Here is a 22,245-nt window from a genome sequence, read left to right as displayed (position 1 = left end):
GGCTGCCCTGGCCGTCTGTAAGTCCTGTCCCAGGGGACCCAAGGCCTCCTGTGACCTCTGCAGGCTTCTGTATGCAGGTGCTATGCAGACACATATTCAGCCACAAACACTTAGACATAAAATAATTTTTTTTAATGTTAAAGATTAGGATACGAGTCGTGGCTCTAACTTAGTGCAGAGTACTTGCCTGAGGTCCTAGGTTCAATCCGCACTACCTTAATACATAAAAAAGGAAATAAGGACTGGTATATACAATATATAAAGAACTCTCAAAATTAGCAAAAATGTCTAACCCGAACAGCAACAAAATGAGTAACTTTTTTTTTTTTTAGCAAAAAAGGATAAATAGCCCACAAATAAACACATGAAAAAGATGTTCATCACGACCAGCCAATGGAAAATCCAAGTCAAATCAGAAGTAGGCAGCATTGTGAGCCAGCCAAAGTGGCTAAAATAAAAATTACAGATGACACCAAGAAAGAGACAAATTGCATCATCACTGCTGGTGGAAATGCCAGTTCATATATGTCCTCAAGAAAAATTTGGAAACTTCTGGACAAAAAACAAACCGTGTAACTATGAAATGTATATAATTACTATCCAATTACTATATCCAATACTGTGCACTAAGCCCAGAAAAATTTTACCTCACACAAAACCCTGAATGAAACATTGTTTCCTTTTGTGAGGCTTGTGTTCAGGCAGCAGGTCTAAGAAATCACTGTCCAGTCCTAGACCACAAATTCTCTTCTTGGCCATCTGCAGTCTTCCTATTACACACAATCTTTGAGCTGCACCAGGTTTATTTCTGTGTTTGGTGTGAGGTAAGATCCAGATCTATTGGTTTGCATGTGAATATCTGTTTTATGACTCCACACTGAAAAAGACCAGTCTTAATTGGATCATTGTATAATCAAAATGAATTGACCCTATATGAATGGATTTACTTCTGGACTGTTAATTCTACTGATCTCTGTGCTTATTTGTATCGACAAATCAAACAATCTTAAATTACTGTAGCTTTGTAACTTGTCTTGTTTTGGTTGAGAGGGTATTTTATCTTTTTATTTGTTAACTTAGGGTCTCATGAGGCCCAAGATAGACTTAAATTCACTATGTAGCCATGAATTTGAACTCCTAATCTGTTGCCTCTGCCTCTACTTCCTACAGGCTAATATTATAGGTACCAGCGACCAGCTTGCCTTTCTAGTAAGTACTGAAACTGAAAACTGTGACTTTTGTAACTTTTCCTTGTTTCATGGTGTTTTGTTTGGTGTGGGTCCAAATTACTGAACTGGGAGGATCATTTAAACCTAAAAGCTGGGCCTTACAGACCTCTCTGAGTAAACATAAAAATGGCAACACCTCAAAAGGATTTGAGGTGGAGGCTGGAGAGGAGGGCAACTAAAAGGCTATAAAACTAATTTGGAAACGGGCTTAGAAAAGAACACTGCACCTTGACTAAAATACACATTCACTGATTATTTCTATTTTAGCCTTCTCTCCAAATATAATTAATTAGTTAATTAGACATGCTATAAATTGACAAATATACTGATTTGTTACTCACTAGTTATTCAAATCTCTGGCAATAGCAACTTATTTCTGTTGAGATCTTACACTGTGCTTGCAAAATGGCAAGTGCTGTTAAAAGAACTAAGAAATACTTTAATGGCACAAGGAATTAATGATTCTATTATAAGTTAACTATATAAAGTGACTGATCAACAGAATATATACTGATAAGATACTTGCAAGGTGATACCACAGTTTTTGTTCTAGGGATAGCTAAAATAATTGATTAAAAGATGATTTGTAATAAAGCAATTTGTTACTAAAAAAAAAAAAAAAAAAAAACAAATCACTTCTAAAGAAGATGGTATGATTTGAGCTAGGTAATTTAAAATATACCAGAAAATCTACACACTGCCAGGTACAAAACCAGGCTCACAGAGTTCTGTTCAGACCACTTGGCCTTAATTCCCTGAGCTGCTCAATTATACTTAAGGGACAGGATTTTACAGGACTGCAAATGTAACTGTCGATCATGGATGGATCTGTATGGAAATTTGCATAAAACAAAGCAGAATGAATGGAGAGAAGCTTCTATGATAGTCAAATTGGAAAACAAAAAGTTACGTAAGAATTACTAAGTAGGCGGAGCATGGTGGTGCACCCCTTTAATACCAGCACTTGGGAGGCAGATGCCAGCAGATCTCTGTGAGCAGTCAGCCAGAGCTACTAAGGGAGATACTGTCTCAACAAACAAACAAACAAACAAAAACCATCCTGAGGTAACCCAGACCCAGCAAGACAAACATAGGATGTGCTAAATTATAAGCTGCAAAGTAAATGCTAACCAAGCTACAATCCACAGATCCAGAGAAGCAAAGTAACAATGTGTGTGTGGGGGGGGGGGGGGGCGCACAGGAATCTCCCTGGAAAGCAACATAGAATAGCTGTCACAGGTAGACTGGGGGTCGATGGGGACAGGAACAGGTGGGATCAGGTGCAGGGAGGATGCAGGGAGAGAGTGCTGGGACAGACAACTGAAATTGGGCTTCTTGGGAACAAGCAAGAAACCTAGTGCAATGGAAACTCCCAGGAACCTATGCTGGTGACCCTAGCTAAGATTCCTAGCAATGGGGGATACAGAGCCTAAATAGGCCATCTTCTGTACCAGGCAAGACTTCCAGTGGAGGGGTTGGGACACCAACCCAACCATAAAACCTTCGACCTACACTTTGTTCTGCCTACAAGATGTAATGGGGTAAAAGTGGTGTAGAAATCGTGGAGTGCCAGTATTAAGCGTCCAGCTTAATACTCATGCCACGGGAGGGACCTCACCCCTGACTCTGCCTGGAGGGCTAGGACACAGAGGTTGAATAGCCCAGAGACCTAGGATAGACCAACACAACTGGCAAAAAAAAAAAAAAAAAAAAAAAAAAAAAAAAAAAAAAAAGAAAGAAAGAAAGAAAAGAAAAAAAAAGAAATGATTGCTAATGACATTCTGCTATACTCACAGATTGATGCCTAGCCCAATTGCTATCAGAGTGGCTTCATCCAGTAACTGACGGAAACAGATGCAGAGACCCACAGCCAGACGTTAGGCAGAGATCGGGGAATCCTATCAAAGAGGGAGAGGGAGGTCTATAGAATCCAGAGGGGTCAAGGACACCACAAGAAAAACCAGAACCAGCTAACCTGGGGTCATAGGGGCTCACAAAGGCCCAACCAACAACCAGGGAGCCTGCAGGGGTCTGACCTAGTCCTCTGCATATACGTTAGAGCTGTGTAGCTTGGTCTTCTTGTGGGACTCCTACAGGGGGGCAGGGGCTGTCTCTGACTCTTTTGCCTACTTTTGGGACCCTTTTCCTCTTACTGGGGAGGTGCCTAATCTAACTCTACCTTGATTTGCCATGACTGGTTGATATTTATGGGAGGTCTGCCCTTTTCTGAAGAGAAATGTAGGAGAAATGGAGGAGGAAGTGGATGAGGGGCTGGGGGAGGGACTTAGAGAAGAGGAGAGAGGGAAAACTGCAGTCAGGATATAATATGTGAGAGAAAATTACATTTAAAAATTAAAAGAGAAAAACAAAGAAAAAAATACTAAATAGTTATCTTAAATACTGAATAAGACAGGAATAAAATGGTCACTAAAGGAGTCATGTACTGCTACGAATCTACTATTTTATTATTTTCTTTTCTTTACTAGAAAACAAGAATATGAAACTTTTTAAAAATTAAAAATCAGATTTTAAATCTTTTATTTCTAATGTCGTCTTTAGTCTCGAGTACAAGAGTGACCAACAAAGCAAGGGGATTATTTGGTTAAATGTAAGAGTCTATTTATGAGTTAATGCTTAGAAAACTTTTCCCCAAGGTTAGGGCTTGGGATGGGTATAGGTTTAAATGCAGCCCCAGAGGCAGTTTGAGATTAGCTGGATCTGTACCTGCGGGATGAGAACCTGATGCTGCTATAAATAGAGATCAAAGTGCTGTTCGGGCGTTCACTACAGGCCCTGGAGGACGGACAGAAGAGAAGAGAAGAACACCGTCTGGCATCACCCAGTTGGCCCCGGAGACACTGAGAGAAGCTCCGGCCTAGAAAGAGCCAAAGCAGCAGAAAAGGCGTGGGTCCAGCAAATGGTTACTCAGGAAACATTTGAAGAGAAGTGGTGAATTTGGAGCAATTAATGGACCTTTCTGCTGAAGCCCCGGAGAGCGTGAGGCTGGGCTTGGACGGAGTTCAGATAAACGGATGAAGAGCACCAGTCAACAAAACAGCATCATGCTGGGGTTTAGCTAAGAAATGTTAAATAAGTTTAGACTATAGATGAGTCGAAGGTCAAGAACTGAAGACAACCTTGAAACCACAGTGTTGACAGGTTTATTTTTCACCTTGTTTTTGGTCCGGAATCTAGTTCTGATTCGATGACTTACTGTATGTATAATTTAAGGGGGAGGGACGCACACAGCCCTCCAAACCTTACTGTCTCCCTCTATGGAAGGGACCAGTGCTCTCTGGATGACTTAAACACATATTCTATAGCTGTTCAGTACCACAGGCTGCAATTGTTAAAGGGCTGAGAAGCACAGATGTCAAAGAGGAGGACTGTGTTTTAGTGGCTCAGGTGCAGCAGCCTTCCTGCATACAAAGTGCAGCTTGGAAGAGAATCACCCCATGTGCCCAGCGAAGGAAGAGCCCAGCCGAAGGCAAGGCAGACCCCCCACCCCTTCTGCTACTGACAACTGTAAGGCACAGACATAGAGGGAAAGGCAAAGAGCCAGAAAAGTAAGGGAAGTGTAAATACACACACCACACACATGACTGCAGACAGACAGATGCCTGACTCCAGAGAACCAGTGACCTTGAGGTGAGAGCAATGGATTTTTTTTTTTCCCCCTCAGAGACAGGACCTCTCAGTAGCCTGGACCTTGCCAAGTCTACTAGGCTAGTTGGCCAGGCAGCCTCAAGGATCTGCGGGTCTCTGCCTACCCAGTGCACCACCACACCCTACAGTTTAATGTGAAACCTGGTTATCAAAACAGGTCCAAATAATTGTAAGGCAAGTGCTTTAGCAAAGGAGCCATTTCCCCAAGCCCAGCAGGAGATCTTTTTACTGAAGTTCTACCCTAGAAAAGCTAATAGGATTCAGATGAAGGGCCAGGGGGTAGTCCGGTCAGACCTGACTAGTTGTGCTGATTTAAGGAGTAGTCCTGTCAGACCTGACTAGTTGTGCTGATCTGACTGAGGATGACCCCATAGGCTCAGATAGTTGGATGCTTCCTCACCAAAGAGTGATGCCGTTTGGAAGGGCTTATGAGGCGTGGCCTTGTTGGGGAAGGAGTATCATTGGGGCTGGACTATGAGGTGTCACAGGGCTAAGCCAGGTCACTTCTCTCCCTCCCTCCCCACCTCCCTGCTGCCTGCAGATCAGGATGCAAAGCCCTTAGCTGCTGCTGCTCCAGAGCCACGCCTTTGTGCTGCCTGCCATGATGATCATGTGCCAATCCTCTGAAACTATAAGCAAGCCCCAATTAGATGCTTTCTTTCATAGGAGATGCCTTGTATCATTGTGTCTCTTCACAGCAATAGAACAGTGATGGAGATACTAGCGTTTGTTTTTTAATGGTGATATAAAAGTAATAGCGACTCGGTAGAAAACATACTTTGAATTCTTATCTTTCCTCAGGGTAGAGATATGTGGTATGTTTATACTCTTGTGACACTGGACAGCTTCTAGTCAGCCATGTCATCATGAGGATAGACAGGTGATAATCCACAGGGTACCAGTATATAACGCAAAACTATGACACTCAGCAGGGTAAGCATATTAAACACATTTTCTATTCATGGTCAGTTCAGTCTGGGATAGGTTAATGCAGAGTAGCCCCATTTAGTGGAAGATCACTTGCATAGATTAATTCAAAGCTTAAGGGTAAGGTAAAGCTGGTGAACTTAGTGGTGGGGGACAGATGTACATAGACCCACATAATCTGGAGGCATCTCATTGTAGAAATCAATGAAGGGTCGTGGCCCCATCCCTAGCTGGAAGCAGCACTACACTCTAGGACACACACAGTACAGGAGATACTGGTTGCCGGCAACTGAAACCATCACCGTGCCCATGAGCACCGTGAAACATGGTTGCCTTACCATTCCAAAATGTATTCTTTCTGCATCAGAGATGACATATCTCAAACAGGCATATGTGAATGACAGTTCGGAACCATTGCAGAGTTAGAGGGTGTGTAAGAAAAATAAAATTCTCGGAGGAGATGATAAATTCTTACACAATAAATGGTAAGATTAATGTTAAATGCATAAAACCTTCCATCCAAACTCAAACGGCAACCCTCGTTACTTCTCCGGCTGAATACAATTGGGCTTGCTACAGTTAAAATTAATTTTTCATGGAAAGAATAGCAAAGAGCATTGCACGGAACATGATTCCACGCAGAGCAGAACAGCAGCAATCACTGAGTTTAGTGACACAGAGAACGGCCTATGCTCTACACACTGGCTTGTCAGGGCTAATCTGACAGTCCTTTTTATTTCTGTCTTTTGTACTGACATGTTCTTAAATAAGTGATATGTCAGTGTCTAGTTATCACTAATGCTAGGCATTCAAAAATATATGGTATATTTAAATTATTGTTGCAGCTCTACAGAGTAACTATTATTAGCTTCATTTTAAAGATGAAAAAGAGGCACACAATGATTGTATAACTTATTCAGGGTTATACAGCTAGGATCCGGAAGTAGTTTTAAAATAAGGCTGCTATACTAGTTTAATTTGTTGTAGGAGATTAATCATTAATCAAAACACACAGAGTTATAGATTCTTTTTTTTAATGCTTATTTTATTACTTTAAATTACGTGTATGTGTGTGCCTGTTTGGGGTCATGTGTATATGAGTGAGGGCGTCCTGAGGACATCAGATCCTGGAGCTAGAATTCCAGGGGCTGTGAGATGGTGGATGCTAGGCAGGGGACTTGGACCGTCTCTGTAAGACCAGTACAGGCTCTTAGCAGCTGAGCCATCGCTCCGGCCCCAGAGCTGCAGACTCATGACCAATATTTTCTGGACTTGTTTCTATTCTTCCCCTAAGTCTCAACAATTCAAGCTGACCTATAGTGCTAACTTTTGTTTGCATTCTTTCAGTGCGCTGCCCTGCAGAAAAGGAGCCGAGCCCAGGGACACGGACTATTTTCTAGTCAGTTGGAAGATAACCTCCAGGGCCATCGGTTGTTAAAGCTATGGCTCCAACAGCACAGATACAGAGACTTTATAGATTACCGGCCTCAGTCAGCCACTACGGCTGCTTATTCAAACACAAGCTACAGATGGACATGGTGATGGCAGTCAGACAGGCTGCTAAGTTTTGTTGCAAAGTACGAGAGCCTGTGGTTCCTGCAGAAACAATCCCTGTAGCATGGAAAGGAGTCTCACATGCACTGCATATACCTCTGGTGTTTGGATAATCTGACAAACTTGGTATTTCAAATAATGTAATTTCAGAGGAAAAGCTAGAACATGGTTGACCAGAAAGGTCATGCTGTGGGTGAGGAGTGAGGGACAGGTCATGGTCCTTCCTGATGTCAGCTTACGATGCCAAGAACATTGCTTTTACTATAAGTGAACCCTACTTGAATTACAAACAGGAACACAAGCTGTCCTGGAGTTAACACTGCAACAACAGATCCAGTCTAACACTTTTGAGTTTTTAGTTTCAACTCCAATCCACACATTTAAACAACACCATAGCCATCCTCAAAACTGGACAAGTACCTCGAGTGTAGTTCTGTGCTGCCATTATTGTATTTGCTTCCTCTTTCCCAGACACCAAAGTCAGGAACACGATAAACTCTTTCTACACAAAACACAAGGTTTTGAATAAAAGAGACCTAAAAGAAAGGAAAAGAAATGAAACATAAGAACACATGCAATGCTAGGTGTGGTGGCGCACGCCTGTAATCCCAACACTCAGTGAGGCAAAGGCAGGTGGATTGCTGTGAGTTCAAGGCCAGCCTGGTCTACAATGGGAGTCCAGGACAGCCAAGGCTACACAGAGAAAACCCCATCTTGAAAAACCAAACCAAACAAAAACACACATACATGCAGCACTGAGAAGAATAATTATATGCCATTTGAAATCCAAGTATGAACATATCTCTCAAAGTATATTGCTGTTTTTCCTTCTTTTTCTTAAGACATGGTCTCATGTACTCCAAGCTGACCTCTAGCTCTATGTAACAAAGGATGACCTTGAACTCTGATCCTCCTGGCTGAGTGCTGTGATTACAGGTATGTACCACACCTAGTTTGGGGGGGGGCACTGGGGGATTGAACTCAGGGCTTTGTACATGCTAAGCAACCACTCTACCAACTAAGCTATATCCCCAAAGTACTTTTTTTTAACATATGAAATTCTTATGATTGTTACAGTCCTATGAGTCCTCCACTGTACTTGGTTTTTCAAATATAATGCTTACTTTGGGTGAGAACCTAATTAGTATTATACACTACAGAAATAAAATTTAATTCCTTTCCATGTTCCAACTATAATTCTTCAATGAGGTAACAACTGTTTATGAGGGCTATGCATCATAAGAACTAAGTAAAACATAGAACAATATTTTATGCTGGGTAATGTCTAGAAACTGAAACGTCTATATGACACCCACACACATACATGTGCACACACTATAAAGCTTTGAAGAGTAAAAGAATAAGCTTTTAAAAACGTAAAAAGGATTTTTCCTTTCTGTCAAATTCTGGTCTCAAGTTGATGAGCCTGGAGTTTTCCATTCATACTTCTGTAATTTTCCTTCCTGTCCCTCTGTAGCTAGAGATCCTGATTATGAACACAGCCCACAGCTGGAGGCTGCACAGGACAAAGGGGACTGGAGAGGGCCACACCAAGATTAACATAAAGGAAGCACCTGGCAGCATGCTACGCTCTCTCCATTTCACTCTTTATGGACAGCAACATTGGGACAGTCAATTGGATTTTTGTTCCATTTCTGTTTCTTCAATCCTTTTCTGACAATAAAGACAATTTCTTCTATGCAGGTCTTCAGTGGCCTCTGCACAATCTTTGGAGGTGACATATTCTAGTTCCCGAATCACTAATGAAGCAATTGGATGTCAGCTAAATTTGGTGTATTTTGACGGTTTTATGTCTTATTTTCTCTCTTGTTCTCATTCCACTACCAAGGCCAGCATTTTTCACACTATCCAGTCAAAAATGTTTTGTGAATCTTGACAGTGCCGTGATTTTTCAGAGCAGACACTCAGGACGTCTTAGTGCCCCCATGCCTCTCACCTGGCGGCTCTGTGTATTAAACTAACCTGACTGCTGCCTTGGCTCCCAGTGGGTTAATCATGTGAGTCTCTCGCAATTCCAACTGAAGTGCTTTTTCCACAAAATGAATTTTCCTTCAACCTCAATTCAAAAGGATGCAATAGCTAATAGTTCTCATTTGCTTTTAAAGGCACAACCACAGCTCATTATCTTTCGGTTTCATATGCTGCCCTCCTACCAGCTCTAATTAGTACGCATGTCTACCTTCTCTTGTTTGTAGTTATAAAATATCACGAGCTTTAAAACTAGTTTCTCTTTAACTCATTCTTCAACAAAATCAGAAACCAAAATGAGATTCTGCCTAAGAATTCCATTTTATGTGAATATTCGTGTTTTATTAGAAAAATATGAATGTGATTATTATGGAGTTTTGTCTTAAGCCTTCCTAAAGTTATTACATATCTGAACAGTATTGCTTTTGAAATTGCGTTCATTTATTTTGTGCATGTGTGTATGAATGAGTACACATACATAATGAGTATACTGCGTGTGTGTGTGTGTGTGTGTGTGTGTGTGTGTGCGTGCACGCGTGCGCCACAGCATGCTTGTGGATGGCAGAAGACAACTTGTGGACATAGAAAACCATTTTCCACAATGTGAATTGCAAGGATCTGTAGGCAAGGTGGCATGTGCCTTTACGAACTAAGACATCTTCCTAAAATCCCCCCACCCTCATTTTAAAGATACAAAGTACTGCTCTACTGTCCAAACTGCAAGCTCTTGGACTGAATCATTCTTCTGCATCAGCCTTGTAAACACTTGGGACTATAAACAAAATCACTACACTATGTGTATTGCTCTTTTTAAATAAAAATAATTTGGAGATATGAAATATATCTAGCTGCAAAGGATTCTGCAAATAACAAACTACAGACCTGCATAGCTTCCCTGACTCAGAAATATAAATCCCTTTGAGTTCTTACAGGAGTACATCAACAGATGAACAGACGAGAATCCAGCCCCTCAAGTTATAATATGCTGAGTGAAGAGAGAAATTGTGATCTAGATAAACAGAATACTATCAGCAATTAAAAAAAAATTACACAATCTCCAGGAAAATCGATGAAACTGGAGCTCTTCCTGATAAGGGAAACGTAATTCTAGAACCAGAGAGACAAATAGTGCACATCTTTCCTTAAAGGGGAACGGAAAGCAGAGGTAATACTCAGGAGGAAGGAGAGGACCAGTTGGATGGGGAACAGGAAGCCAGAGAATAACAGGATGAATGAGATACAAGCGCAGGGCGTGGGTGTATGGGAGCACATGATGTGACTCATGTGTGAAAGTCCAAGAGAATTGGGCCCTCTGAGGGACAAAGAGGCTGCAGAAATGAGAGGGAGATCACAGTGTCTCCCAAGGTAGTCTTCTATTGACTTCGATCCTGACTCTATACCTGTTCTAGATCCTGATCCTATATACTTGTTCTAGATCCTGACTCCATGCACCTGTTCTAGATCCTGACTCCATACACCTGTTCTAGATACCAATTCTATAACCTGTTCTAGATCCTGACTCCATACACCTGTTCTACACCCTGACTCCATATACCTGTTCTAGATCCTGACTCCATACACCTGTTCTAGATACCAATTCTATAACCTGTTCTAGATCCTGACTCCATACACCTGTTCTACACCCTGACTCCATATACCTGTTCTAGATCCTGACTCCATACACCTGTTCTAGATACCAATTCTATAACCTGTTCTAGATCCTGACTCTATACACCTGTTCTAGATCCTGGCTCTATACACTTTTTCTAGTTTTAGTCCATTGCTGTGTTGAAATAAAATAAAATACTCTGACCAAAAGAAGCTCAGCAGGGCAAGTGGGAGTTTTTTGGTTTGGTTGCTTTAGTTGGTCTGTTGTGGGAGTGCGGGTGTCGGGGACATACTTCCAGAGGTCAGGGACACAAAGCAGGAACACAGAGGCTAGGGCCACAGAGAAACTCTACTTGTTGCCTTGCCTCTGGGTAGGCTCACTCATTGCTGCCTTAATCACTCAAGCTTAGCTTGCTTTTTGTTAATACAGCCCAGAAACAGCTATCTGAGGAATGATGCTGTTCACAGTGGGCTAGGTCCTCACAAGCCAATTAATAAACAAGACAATGCCTCACAGACACGCCCACAGACCAATCTGATCTGGGCAGTTCCTCAGTGGAGGCTTTTATCTAGGCTGTGTCAAGTTGACAATTAAGGCTAACCAGACAGTACCTGTTTTAGGGTTTCTATTGCAGTGAAGAGACACCATGAGCACAGCAACTCTTATAAAGAAAAACATTTAATTAAGACTGGCTTATGCTGGGCGGTGGTGGCACTTGGAAGGCAGAGGCAATAGATCTCTGAGTTCAAGGCCAGCCTGGTCAATTTAGTGAGTTCCAGGACAGTCAAGGCTACACAGAGAAACCTGTCTTGGAAATAACCAAAAAATTAAAAAAGAACTGGTTTACAGCTCAGAAGCCTGTTATTGCGATGGCAAGAAGCATGGTGGCACTCAGGCAGACGTGCTGGAGCGAGAGCTGAGAGTTCCACATCTTGATCTGCAGGCAGCAGAAGTGAATTGCCACACAGGGTATGGCTTGAGTATCTGAGACCTCAAAGCCCGCCTCCAGTGACCACTTCCTCCAACAAGGCCACACCTAATAGTGCTACTCCCTATGGGCTTATGGGTGCCATTTTCTTTCACCGAATCCCACTCCCTGGTCCCCAAAGGTTTGTATTCATATCATAATGCAGAAACAAACTGAATCCAACCTCAAAAGTCCCCATAGTCTTTAACAGTCTGAGCACTTTTAAAAGTTCAAAGTTCAAAGTCTCTTCTGAGACTCATGCAATTTCTTAACTGTAATCCCCTGTAAAATCAAAATAAAAAGCAGATGACATATTTCCAACATGTAATGGCACAGTATGTACATTACAATTCCAAAAAGGAGTATAGTAAGGAAACACTGGACCAAATCGAGACGGAAAACCAGCCGGGCAAACTCCAAACTTTGCATCTCCATGCTGATGCCAAAATGTTCTTCAAGTCTGGAGCTCCTTTCAGCTTTGTTGACTGCAACACACTTCTTTTCCTTGGGCTGGTTCCACTCCCTGATAACAGCTTTCTATGGCAGGTATCCCATGGCATCTCCAACGTCTTGGGGTCTCCAAGGCAACCCAGGCTTTACCTTCACAGCATCACACAATGGCCTCTCTACGCCTACATGCAGGGACACCCCACAAAGCCTGGCTTCCGTGGCTTTCCTTAGTCACAGAGGGAGATTCCACAGCCCTTTCTTTCTGTCTTTGACTCTAAAGCCAGCACCATGTGGCCAAAGTTGCCGAGTTCTGTTGTTTGCTGAGGCTGGAACATGGCCCCTTGGTCAAGGATATCTTCACCAGCTTTCTGGGTTTGATGTTTTCTTTCACGGCCTAAGCTTGGCTATTCTGAAACTCTCTCTGTAGATCAGGCTGGCTTCAAACTCAGAGATCTGACTCCAGAGTGCTAGGATTAAAGGGTTGCACCACCACACGTGGCTCTAAATTTTTCTTTAATTCCATTTCAGAAGGTGAAAGCTTAGTTTGATGGAATCTTGCCCTGAGGTCACCACTCGCTTTACTCGGGATGCTCTTTAATCTACGTATCCCCTTGAACACAGGACTCTGTTTCATTCTACTTTCAGCTTCCCTTTTTCTTCCCAAATTGTATATTTTACAACTTTCCCTGCTCAGCTTGCTCTTTTTCATTATAAATTTTTATAAGAGTGAACCATAATAATTATAGGACAGAGTCAATACTAGGCTGTTTTGAAATTTCCTCTGCCTTGCAATTAATCTAAAAGTCTTCATTTTAGCCACAGTCAAACTTTTTGGACAAGGGCAAAACACAGCCACATTCTTTGCCAAAATGTCACAAGAGTGAACTCTAGGCAACAAATTAATATTCTTATCCTCTGAAACCTCTTGAGCAGGATTCCCACAGTTCAAATCACCCTGAGCATCACTGTCTTCCAAGTTCCTGCTAGGATGGCCCATTAAGCCCCACTTAAAGCATTCAACTGCTTTTCTAATCCAAAGTCTCAAAGTCCACATTCCTCCAAACAAAAGCATGGTCTAGTACTGGCTGGTTTTGTGAGTCAACTTAACACACTAGAGTCACAGGGTAGAAGCCTCAGTTGAGAAAATACCTCCATGAGATCCAGCTAAAGGCATTTTCTTAAATAGTGATCTATGGGAGAGGGCCCCGCCCATTGTGGGTGGGGCCATCCCTGGGCTGGGGCTCCTGGGTTCTATAAGAAAGCAGGCTGAGCAAGCCAGGAGGAACAAACCAGTAAGCAGCACCCTTCATGGCCTCTGCATCAGCTGCTGCCTCCAGGTTCCTGTCCTGTTTGAGTTCCTGTCCTGACTTCCATCAATAATGAACAGCAACATGGAAGTGTAAGCAAAATAAACCCTTTCCTCCCCAACTTGCTGTTTGGTCATGGTGTTTTATCACAGCAATAGAAACCCTAACTAAAACCGTACCCAATGTTATTTGCCACCCTTTCCATTTTCATACAAATTTCTGATGCATGTTAACTTGCTTTTTAAGGTATATATCTTTGAGATCTACTTTTAGAAGAAGTCCATAAAGAAAAATTTTTAATACAAAGAATCTTTAATAGTAACCTTTGAATCAGAGTTATGGTATTTTCTGACTATCTTATTAATGTCTTTAAAAAATAACTGAAACATTTGAAATGCTTTGACAACAGAATGCAAATGAAATAATTACATTTTAGGATACAGTTTAATGTGGCCCATGTGCTAAAAAGCAAAATCTTAAAACGGCTTTAAAAAACATAAGGTATGAGATAGGAAAACTGCTAAATCCAATATTAAGAGGATTTCAGAGGAATAAACAAGTGTACGTTTATAGTTTTTTTTGCTATTAATTCCAAAAGCAAAGGTCAATTCTCTCTTATATATGTGTGTGCATGTATATAAAATATTCACTGCAATAGGCAAAATTAGTCAGGATGTATAGTAATTCATTTTTGAGTTAGGTTTTCACAACTATCTATAGGTAGACGGTTAATGCTTACAAACTTCAGTTAAGAATAAATTCTAGAGTTCTGTAGCACTACAACTAGTTGAGTGACAACAGTTAATAGTTATATATTCTAAAAGCTATAGAAGAATGAGTTTGAATGTTCTCATGACAAAGAAATGTGACCGATATGCTAAACTACATATCCTAATTTGATACAATGTACCTCTTGAATCAAAACTTCACAGTGTACACCTTAAATATGCATTATGTCAAGTAAACTTTTACAGTTCACATATAATTAATTGTGGTAGGGTAAGGACTTAGGGCTGAAGAGATAGCAGTTGAGAAGACGTGCTCTCTGGCAGAGGATGGGATTGGTTGCCAGCACCCACACTAGGCAGCTCATAGTCACCTGCAACTGCACAGGACCCACACACACATATGTACCCGTATTAATTTTTTAATGAAGAAATTAGATAAGAACTGAAGTTACAAAGGACCCAATAAAATTTAAAAAGGTCTTGCCTAAAATTTGCCATATAAAACAAGTCAAGGGCTAAGGAGAAAATTCAGTGGGCAGGAAAACTTGCTGAGCAAGCGTGAGGGTCCATGTTGTTGAGCAGGGGCAGAGACAAGAGCATAGCCGGGCTTGCTGGCTGCCAGCCCAGCTCCCAGTTCAGTGAGAGACTCTGATTCAAGGCTGGAAAATGGAAAATAGGGCCAGGCACCTGATATGTCCCTCTCACCTGCATGTACAGGGTGCCCATATAGATGTGCACATAAATGCACAGGAATAAAAAACTCAGACCCCACACTAGAAGCCAAGTTGTAATGGTGTGCTTATTATATTCTTACAACCAAGTAAAATCCAAGCAGTTAGGAACACCTGTGAAGAATTTCTTCTTGACAGGATCTTGTGAGGTGGGAAGTCCCCCCCTTGATGCAGCTCAGGTAAGATCTGAAGACCTACTCTACACCTGGGCCACGCTTTCTGGTGGGAATCTAATAAAGGGCACGGTAGAAAGCCTCTTTGCCTGCTTGCCTTCACTACCACTGGGAAGAAGATTCAGTCGCTGGTATTAGAGCCCAGTGGATATTATATCCTTGGACTTTCTATTGGGAGACAGCCATTGCTGGACCAGCTGGACCACAGCCTGTAAGCCACTCCTATAAGTCTCCTTTGTATATCTACATAGATGGATTATCCTTTCTGTTTCTCTAGAGGACCCTGCCTAGTACACATATGTTTAATTGGTAAAATTGGGTGCTGTATTTCTACCTACTGTTTTGCTTTGCTAGAAACATTCAGGATATTATTTCCCACAGTTTCAAAAAGTGCATATTTAAAAGAAAATAATAAAAGGCATGAGGCTTTAGGCTTGCTTTTCAGGATCATCGAAAAATAAAACCAAACAATCCCTGCCTCTCCCCCCACTTTTTAAAACAAAACAACAATAAAAAATCTCAGGAGCTCTCCAAATAGTAAGAAATGAAGGTATCAAATCTAAGATGGTGGATAGTATGGTATGGCGGACCAGTCTACAGGGACTGATCTGGGACTAGCTGGGAATGATTGCCAGGGAACATCAGACCTGCCAAATCTTGGGGACATGGGACACCCAGGGCAGCATCAGCAACAGGCAGATGAAGCCAGGAAGACCCCTGTTGCCAGGGGCTCAGCAGCCTGACACTCTCTGTGAAGCACACTATCAGCAACGTATCTGGGACAGGGCTGCACACTGAAACCCGAAGGACAGAATGCTGTGAGGCTGCACAGAAGGGCGCTGGAGTCAGATGTGCACAGGGTTCCGCGAGCCAAAAAGCTGGGGAGTCAAAGTCTGCAGGGGAATTTTCACAGACTCTTCTTCATAAGACCCTGGAAGAACTGCACATTGGGCAAGTCTGTAATTCTAACCAGAACCCTGAAGGAATTCATAGACAAGAGAAGGAAACAAAACATAAAACACAAAAGGAAGCAATTGAAGCATCATGATTTCTGGATAATATGAACCTGTACATAAAAAACGATGAAGACTCCACTAGAAAACCAAGAGCTGATGACACTTTGAGCAATGTGTCAGGATACAAACTTAACATACAAGAAGTTCATAGTTTTCCTACATACCAATAACAAACATGCTGAAAAAGCAATCAAGAACAAAAACAAAACAAACAAACAAACGAACAAAAACCCTGCTTACCAGCCTCAAAAAAGAAAAACAAAAACCTAAACAAACAAAAATGTTGAAATAACTTCACAAGGAAGTGAAGACATTAAAATTCCAAAGAAGGAACCGTAGGAAGACTCCAGAAGATGAAATGACTAGGGTGAAAATGGATGTCCTAGCAAAGCAGTCAACGGATATAATGCAATGCCTTTCAAGATTCCACACCATTCTTCGGAGGGCTACAGAGAACAATCTGAAAATTCATACAAAAACAAAAGAATCCTGAATAGCCAAAGCAATCCTGAGGAAAAGTAAGGCTGAAGGTATCACCACCCTCGATTTCAGCAGAACCACGCTCATAAAAACAGCACTGGCACAAACCGGATGTGTGGATGGATGGAGTAAGATAGAGGACCCAGATGTAAGTAGTCACAGCGGCAGCAACCTGACTTCTGACAAATACCCCCACAACACACACAGGAGAACAAACAACCTCTCCAACAAACGGTGCTGGGAAAACTGTCTCTACGTGCACAAGAAAGAAAACAGAGCCTTACTTCCTACCCTCTACAAAAACCAACTCCAAACTGATCAAGACCTTAACACTGACCAGGAACTCTGAAACTGCTACAAGAAAACACATCAAGACGTAAGCATACGTCAGGACATTACAGATAGGACTCCATGTTGCTGAGGAAACATGGACCACGATTAATGAGTGGGACCTCAGAAACTTAAAGAGCTTTGCTACAGCAAAGGAAAACAGTTAATGGAGTGAAAAGATACCCTGAATACTGGGTGGCACCTGCTAGCTGTAGATCTGACAGGGGACTAATGACCAAAAATAAACATGGAAATAAACAATACAGTCAAACAAGGAGACAAAAAACTTCTCAAAAGAAGAGACACAAGGGGCCAATAAATATCTTTAAAGTGTTCAACGTCCTCAGCTATTAGGAAAATATGAATTTAAACTCCTTTTAGATTTGCTCTCACCCCGCTAGAATGGCTATTACCAGGACAGCAGGGCAAGTGCACGCCAAGGTGCATGTGTGGAGGTCGGTGCATGACTTTTATCTCGGCTCTCTCTGCTCCAGGTTCTGGGGGATGGAATTCGGGTCATCAGGGCTGTGATGAGTGAGTTTTTACATGCTGGGCTGTCTCAGTAGCCCGAGAAACTTAAAAAACAAAAACCCTCTGTCTCAATTCTTATTTACCGATGCAGATATAATATCCAGAACCTATATTTCTCAGATAAGTTATCTCAATAATGCTTCCGAACAAAGTAAGAAAAAAGTATTTCATATTCTCAACAACCTACATCTGCCCAAGGCGCTCGAGATGGTTTCTATGCAGAATTACTGGTACATGAAATAAAAGTGCTACTTGACAGGGCTGTTGTTTAATTTGCAGCCAAGCACAACTTGAGCCTACACTTTGCTGATTCGCTGCCATCCCAGTGTCTCCTCCGCTTCCTCCTGTCAGTTGGAGTTGGCTTGTGCGTAATTCAGAATCTTAACATTCTATCCAACCAAAGTGATGCATTCTTCCTTCTCTATCACAGCACATTAATTGAACTGGAGGCACTGAATCTTTGTCTATTTATAAAGTTAGCTTGTTTGGTAACTTCCCCAACTTTAAATATAATTTTCAAAAGGCGGGATCTTTGTTTTCACTGTTCTTTTTTTTTTTTTTTTTGGTTTTTCGAGACAGGGTCTCTCTGTGTTAGCCTTGGCTGTCCTGGACTCACTTTGTAGACCAGGCTGGCCTCGAACTCACAGCGATCCACCCGCCTCTGCCTCCCGAGTGCTGGGATTTCACTGTTCTTTATGTAGAGCAAGTTCCCATGACAGAGACTCTAGCTTGTTAAATAGTTAAATGAGCAAAGGAACACTCAAAGAATGGAAAAGAGAGAGAATATATATATGATTTGTCTACAATTTGATGTTTTCATACTATCTGTCAAGGTTCTTCCTCCTCCTTTAAAAAGGTCAAGTGAATAGAGACAATTTTGATTAATGGTTTATATTTGACTAAAGACTAGTCACACACATGTCAGGGGCTGAAATAGGTTCCTGAAGAAGGTGGCTGGGGCCTGTGGTGGTTTGCATAGGCATGGCCCATACAGACGTCTGTGTTTAAATACTAGGTCCATAAGGAGTGGCACTATTAGGGGTTGGCCTTGTTGGAGGAAGTGTGGCTTTGTTGGAGGAAGCACTTCATTAGAGAGTAGACTTTGAGGTCTCCACAGCTCAAGGTAGTTCACTTTCTGTGGCTTCTGGATCAGGATGTGGAACTCTTAGCTCCCTCTCCAGCACCATGTCTGCCAGCACGCTGCCATGCTTCCCGCCATGATGATAATGGACTAAAGCTCTGCAATTGTGAGCCGGCCCCAATGAAATGTTTGCCTTTCTAAGAGTTGCCGTAGTCATGGTGTCTCTACACAGCAATAGAAACCCAAACTAAGACAGGGCCACTGACATTACAACAACCTAGAGCCCACCAAAGCATAACTTAACTGGACAAAACCTTATTCCTGAGTACTTAATATTTCTAATATGAAGAATTTAAGCAGCTGTCTCTTCCTTAGGGGCCATAAAACGAAATAAAAGCACTGTTAAAGGTCAATTTACATACTTAGTTTTACATTTTACTGAATTCAGTTTTAGTAATTGTTTTAGTTTGCTTGGACCCTGTCTAGTTTGGTTTTTATTGTGTGACTGAAGTCATCTTAGAGGGCATGGCTTGGTGACACGCCCCAATCATAGTCCATCACTGAGGGAAGTCATGACAGGAACTGCAGCAGAGCCATGGGAGATTTATTTATTGGCTGGTTCTCTAGGCTCGAGGTCAGCTACCTCTCAGGACTACATGTCCAGGGGAGGCACTGCACATCAGGCCAACCTAGTGGAGGCCAATTAAGGTTCCCCCTTCCCAGATGACCCTAGTTTGTGTCAGACTAACAAAGACAAATAAATACATGCGTACAGATATACCTAATAGCCACTTACAACAGACCTGGCCTGAGCAGCACTGTGTTAGGGACTTTTGATATTGCTGAAACAAGAAACAGCTACAATTAACAGAAGCTAATATCCATCTTCTGTTCTTGTTACTATTTTCTTAAGCGGCTTGGGATTAAAAAAAAAAAAATCAAGCTGCCAGCCATCGTCAGTCACCTTATTATATGGCAAACATAAGTTCTTGTTTGTTGAAGACACTGAAGTCTTATGACAAAGATGGGATAATCCAGGATTTCATGATTAAGCATAATTTAAGAGCTAGGTTGAAATGTAAATAACAAACAGGCCTTTAAAATATGATGAAGCTACCATATATAAAAAAAAATTACAAAAGTAGTACTTTAAAGTCTAAATTCATTCTTTTAAAATCAAATATACTGATTTGGATTAATTATAAATTCATAGCCTGATCATGAAATCAGCAAAATGACAGCAATCTCAAGGTAAGAGCTTAATTTTAAAATTTTAAGTACCCCACTAAAAATAGGGATAAATATTCATTGGAAGATCATTAACAGGAGCATTAATATATATATTTGTAATGTCACGGGAGGATGGAAAGTTACAGCAAAGGGCTGGCACGTATACAGTCGCTGCATTCTTAGGGATTACCACACAGTAGTCGTTCGTTTGTAGTGTTCTGACACGTGGTCCAGTCTCAGCCAGCCATTAATGCATTTAGTGAAAACCAACAGAGTCATGTGCGAGGTATGAGAGCTCCCAAACTATGCCTGAAACACATACAGAGGACTTCCACAAAGGCAAGGAGATGGGCGGATAGGAGGATGGGGAAATTATGGCGACAGAAGGAAAGAGGCCATCATCAAGCAAGAATTCCAGCACAGTTAACATTTTGGGGGCCACCAAAATGGCTTGAAAACCTGAGTTTTATCCCTGAACACCACATGGTGGAGGGAGCGAACCAAATCCCATGTACTGTCCTTTGATCTCTATAGGTGTGTCATGGCTCTCACAGCTTGCCCCTCATGAATGTAAAATAATTGTACCCAAAGTTGCTCTTCCTTTTCTGTGGAGATATTTTAGGTCCAAGTAGCAATTACAACGACCTAGGCTTGCGGTCTGGATGTATATGACCTCGACTTCAGTCCTCCGAGGCTGCTTTAGAAACACTAAGCTATGGGTCTCACTTGAGGAACCCTCGCTCACTTTTAGGTATGCCTCGCTTTCTTCTGAGTGCCCACTTCTCCCCTGATTCTCATGCTCAGTAACATCTGCAACTCTGCTTCATAAACTGGCTACTCTTGAACTTGAACTGAGTTGAAATAACTAAAACTCTAGGTCCGAGCAGGCTGCCGAGGATAGCAGAGGGAAGGTGCGCCAGGAACTGGAGCTCCTAAAAGACAGACAAATCATGTAGCCATTACGTAAGCATAAACTAACAACAAAACCGTCTGGTGCCACATATGACCAACAGCACAGAACGCGAAGGCACGGGGAAGATACAGGTAAAGAGCATCGCAAAGGCAGCCATCTGCATCAGCGCTCGTGGGAGAAGAGGACCTAACCCTGAGGATGATTGAGTATTACCAGTTAAACTGCCCACTCTCTTTTTTCTTTACTTAAAATGCAGACCCAGGCCACCTGGAGCTACATAGTGAGACACTGTCTCAATAAGACCAAAATGCAAGAACCCTGAAAAGTGAGAACCGGGCATAAATGTCATAGAAGCCACAAATTATCAGGCTCAACAATCAAGAAGGAGAAGCCATGGAGAACCTGTAAGGGTAAAAATGATAAGAGGTATTACAGAGAAATTTATGCTCCATAATCAAGGCTTGACAGTGGAAGAGAACTGTCCTTGTAATATGTGAGCCTACAAATACACAAAAAATGCACAATGGGTCAGCACAGTTAATAGGTGTAGAGATTAGGAAAACAGACCTTTACTTATGCTTGGAAGTTTATATTTTGCATATAAATCATAAGCTGTGATTTAATATTTGGTATAGGACAGAAATAAAAAAAAACAAAAACATCGATATAGTCAATGAAGGTATAGTTTGTTTCAGATTTCTTTTTATTTTATGTGTGTAAGTATTTTGCCTGCACGTATGTCACCACGTGCATGAAGTACCTTTGAATGCCAGAACCGGGAGCCAGACGCCTTGCGACTGGCCTTACAGACAGCTGTGAGCTTTCACGCAGGTGCTGTGAAGAGAACCTGTGTCCTCCGCAAGAGCCACAGGCGCTCTTAACCACGGAGCCATCTCTCCAGCTACAAACATACTCTATTTTCAGGTGTGTAAAATTAAGCAAAATAATATATCCACAATTGAATAAAACCTTTGAGGACCCTACGATGTCAAGATAACACAGATGTATTAAATTTCTGAAGAAATGTTAAAAAAAAAAAAAAAGAAAGAAAGAAAAATCACATAGTTTCACAATAAGACGAAACCTTTCTCTTTGGACAGTGACGACTGCAGAGCAGGGCTGCGCTCCTACATTCCTAGAGTTTCTCACACATAAGGGGTTATCTTATCATCTCCCCTTTGGGATTAGAAGACAAATGTGAGAACACTGACTCTCATTAGGGGCTCTTCTATTTGCTGATTTAGCCTATTTCAAACGCTCAAAGAACGATACTAAAATATTTTATCATCTATGTACATAAGCTATAATTAAGACGGCTAATATATGACTCTTTC

At 41.7% G+C, this 22,245-nt stretch overlaps 1 protein-coding gene across 2 annotated transcripts in view; it reads right to left on the bottom strand.

Annotated features, from left to right (window-relative positions):
• The window catches only part of Phkb (phosphorylase kinase regulatory subunit beta), a 201,128-nt gene that overhangs the window by 111,316 nt on the left and 67,567 nt on the right, over positions 1-22,245 (bottom strand). For both annotated transcript variants that reach the window (XM_051169047.1, XM_051169048.1), the window contains exon 7: positions 7,797-7,912. In XM_051169047.1, the coding sequence (XP_051025004.1) occupies positions 7,797-7,912 (116 nt within the window). The remainder of the gene's footprint in view (positions 1-7,796; positions 7,913-22,245) is intronic.

The sequence above is a fragment of the Acomys russatus genome, chromosome 26, assembly GCF_903995435.1.
Source record: "Acomys russatus chromosome 26, mAcoRus1.1, whole genome shotgun sequence".
NCBI lineage: Eukaryota > Metazoa > Chordata > Mammalia > Rodentia > Muridae > Acomys > Acomys russatus.
The sequence above is the reverse complement of the archived record's forward strand: the minus strand, read 5'-3'. Positions and strand labels throughout refer to the sequence as shown.